Genomic DNA, 3,482 nt, shown 5'->3' with positions numbered 1-3,482 from the left:
AGCCACCCGACGCCATGGAGGACGGCAAAGTCAGAGAGTGTGTTTGATGGGGTGGGGGTTGATTTATTTGATGGAAAATTTGGACCGTCAATTTAGTTTTTTGTTAGGGCATGTAGTCCTATCCTAAAGCTTGCATGTAATCTACAAATGGTAATAAAAACATGTCTACAAGGGATTATCTTTTAGTCTTATCTTCAATAACTACCAATTCCTAAAAACGTGGTGAGACATATTATGCTAAGCGATCATCTCTTAAATAAAGAAGACACGTATTTTCTTATGATTTCTCTCTTCTCCACCTCAATATTTTCCCTGTGTGTCACTCCCAAGATAGTACCATTGTACATGTTCTTAGATTTTTTTTCCTTTTTTTTAAGGAAAACATGCCCTCCTCAGGTGTGTCCATCTATTCAGTGGAAGCCCACCCTTCTTTACAGCTCTGTACTGTAGCTGCATTTACACTAGGAGGCCTGACTGAGCTAGCCGTTATTTCCCCAAAAAAAGTAAGAAGAGAGCTAGCCCGTGATCGAATTCATTGGCCACAAACAAACACAGGATCCAACCACCATAAGACAGGGCCCAGACCAAGCCCATCTTCTGATCCACCTTAGTTTGTCTAGTCCTGCTGGAGTATCTAGATTGATAAATAAATAGTCAGATCGATACAGTCAGCTACTGACACCAAGTTGCTCTGAAAAAACAACTACTGACACCAAGTTGCCCTAAAAAGGTTTCTTCTCTCTAAAAAAAATAGCAGCACCAAATCTCATTTTCATTTACAGTCTTTCAGATCGATGGAAGATCTACTTGTGGCTTCACTTTTCCAACAACAGAAAAATGTTGCCCCGTGGGAGTATTAAGTGTTCGTTTTCACCACCGACAACCCGATTCAGACATTCAGTGTACATGTAAGTCTCTCTAGAAGATAACTTAATAACGGCTAAATAGCTGAAGATAAAATGCAGTGCTAGTAGAATTTAATCACCCAACGACGGCTTGATTCAACAGTGAAACATTTCGTCACATTTTAGCCCAAACTTTCTCGCCGGTTCAATAACAAGAGAAGAAGAAAAAGAGCAGCAAAACTGAACATTTAACAAAAGAAAGAAGAGAAGCAGCAGCCACCAAGAACTACTCGTAAGCTATCCAAATCCATGCACAACATGCACGCACGCAGCTAGTCTCCATCGATCTGTCGGTCTCATGAACCATGATCTTCTTACAAGAGGCACGCGGCGGTGGCGGCTGCCACCACGGCGACCAGGCTCCTCCATCCGGCGCCGACGGCGGTGGCGGCACCGGCGGGCGGGGCATCTTCCTCGTCCTCGTCGTCGCCCGAGGGCGCCTTGGCTGCCCCCTTGGCCGACGAGGGCTTCTTGCCGGGGGCCGGCGGCGCGGACGCCGGGGGCTTGGGGCCGAAGAGGTCCATGGGCAGCAGCACCTTGTCGACGGAGTAGACGGCGAGCGGCCTGGTGGCGCGCAGCGCGGTGCCGACGGTGGTGTGGACGATCCCCGTGGAGACGTTGACGGCGCTGTTGCTGGTGGCGGTGACGTTGACGGTGCAGGGCCCGTCGGTGCCGGAGGCCTGGGTGCGGACGGGGTTGCTGGCGGTCTCGAAGGACTCCATGGAGTAGAAGGTGGGGATGATGTGGGCCTGCACCAGCGTCACCTGGTCCTGCTGCGAGAGCGAGTTGAGGGTGCCCGGCTTGAGGCTGTTGAAGGCGTTGTCGGTGGGGGCGAACACCGTGAAGCCCGTGTCGGAGTCGTTGGCCTGCGCGTTCAGCTGCGTGTCCTGCTGCGTCGACGCCATCAGCCGGATGAACTTGGTGTACTGCCCGTTCTTCTCCAGCACCGCCGTCACGTTCGGCGCCGCGGACGCCTTGGGCGGCGTCCCCGCCGCAGGCGCGTCCGGCGTCTCGGGCGCCTCGGGCGCCGGGGCCGTCGACTTCTGGCTCAGCGCCGCCGGCACCGCCGCCAGCAGCACCGCCAGCAGGATGAGGGCTCTCCTGGACGACGTCATTGCTGGAGGAGTGGTGCTAGATCGAGGCGCTGGCTGGCTGTGTGGCTTGGCGAGAGTGTGGAGTGCTGAAAGCAGGGGAAGGTGATGTGATATATAACTGGGGATGGGGATGGAGCTGTGTGAGGGAGGAGGCGAGATGGGAAGGGAGGATGGTAACGGACTGGCTGGTTAGTGTTGACCATGACCGCCGGGTGATATGGCTACCGACACGGTGCTAGTGGGGGCGCATGGATTGGGGAGAAGATTAAGGCCAACTTGGCCGTGCGATCCTGAGATTAATTAACCAGAGGCCTCAGCTCAGCTCAGCTGCAGAATCGTTCAGATGCAGATCGACTTTGGCAAGTAAATTTCTTTTTTGAATGTTGATGGCAAATAATTATGAAGTACACATGCCAGATGAGCTTCAAGTTGATCCTCTCTTTAGGAAAAGTAAGCGAACCAATTTAAAATGGTGTCTTCAGATGCTGGCGCTGAATCCAATCTGCTGCAGCCTTTGGTTGCAGGTGTGGTGGTGCGTGATGGGGCGGGCACTGCAGGACAGTCTGGGCAGTTTTTGTTTCCGTGACAAAATGGCATGTGAAGAAATGCTCGTTCGGGGTGAAAGAGGGCCGCTGCAGGTGCAGGGATCACACTGTGTCACTCACATGGATCACACTGTGTCATTCACATGGACTGCTGCTGCTGCTCCTATTGCTAACATGTTTGCGGTCTCTTGCTATGAAATTGTTCGCACGATCTGAAATCGCCAGCGGAGGGCAAACCTGAAGAAGAAAAGGGAGCGCACTGACTGAACATGGCTAGATTCTATCGTCTGGCAGCTCCGCCAGCAGCTCCGTTCGTTCTACCGACAGAAATGTGTGTCCGCGTGTGCGCCGATCGAGAGCGGCGACGCGAAAGCAGCTGTAGAGTGTAGCCCAGCTGCTTCCCCGGAAAAGAAAAGACACAAAAAGAGACCCGTGATCTGCATCGAAACTGTCTGTGGTGATGAGCCTACAGTTGCTCGCTGGAGCAGGATGGAGCTGCTACTCAGCTACCGCTCATCGACTTGGCCGTGCCTGCCTTGCCTTGCTCGACCGCCCCAATGATTCGCTTCCGTTTCTTTATCCATGGAAATTTCAAGAATCTCTCGGGCTGATTAATCTGCCCGAAAGATCTGCTCTCGCAAGGCCATGTCAAATTCACCCCGTAATTAGCCCGTGAAAGTCCGTTGATGTAGCATTGCTCGGAAAATATAGGTCATCAGGTGCTTGGTGTCCTTCTCCCCGCAAAAAAAAAAGGTGCTTGGCGTCCTTCAGCTTATTGTCCGATCAAACTGCGCGCGGGATTTTTTGAAAAATGATGATGGTTGGGTTGGGTGTACCCCGGGATCGAAACCAGCTCGATCGAAGTGGACGTGAATATGTGCAGGAGCAACGAGGTTGGTTTCGTGAGAGAAAAACAGAGAATCTTCCTGATTTCTGTA

The 3,482-nt window shown here is 52.3% G+C and overlaps 1 protein-coding gene across 1 annotated transcript; it reads right to left on the bottom strand.

Annotated features, from left to right (window-relative positions):
* Positions 1-1,214: 1,214 nt before the first annotated feature.
* Positions 1,215-2,125, bottom strand: LOC125529025 (fasciclin-like arabinogalactan protein 6). The gene has a single exon (XM_048693437.1). The coding sequence runs from the start codon at positions 2,018-2,020 to the stop codon at positions 1,220-1,222; it is 801 nt and encodes a 266-aa protein (XP_048549394.1). The 5' UTR covers positions 2,021-2,125; the 3' UTR covers positions 1,215-1,219.
* Positions 2,126-3,482: the final 1,357 nt, after the last annotated feature.

Source organism: Triticum urartu, chromosome 1 (assembly GCF_003073215.2).
Source record: "Triticum urartu cultivar G1812 chromosome 1, Tu2.1, whole genome shotgun sequence".
Taxonomy (NCBI): domain Eukaryota; kingdom Viridiplantae; phylum Streptophyta; class Magnoliopsida; order Poales; family Poaceae; genus Triticum; species Triticum urartu.
Note: the sequence above shows the minus strand (reverse complement) of the source record. Positions and strands in the feature narration are given on the sequence as shown.

Bases quoted from the DNA above. Each gene is read 5' to 3' on its own strand.
- LOC125529025 (XM_048693437.1), bottom strand. From the start codon at position 2,020: ATGACGTCGTCCAGGAGAGCCCTCATCCTGCTGGCGGTGCTGCTGGCG.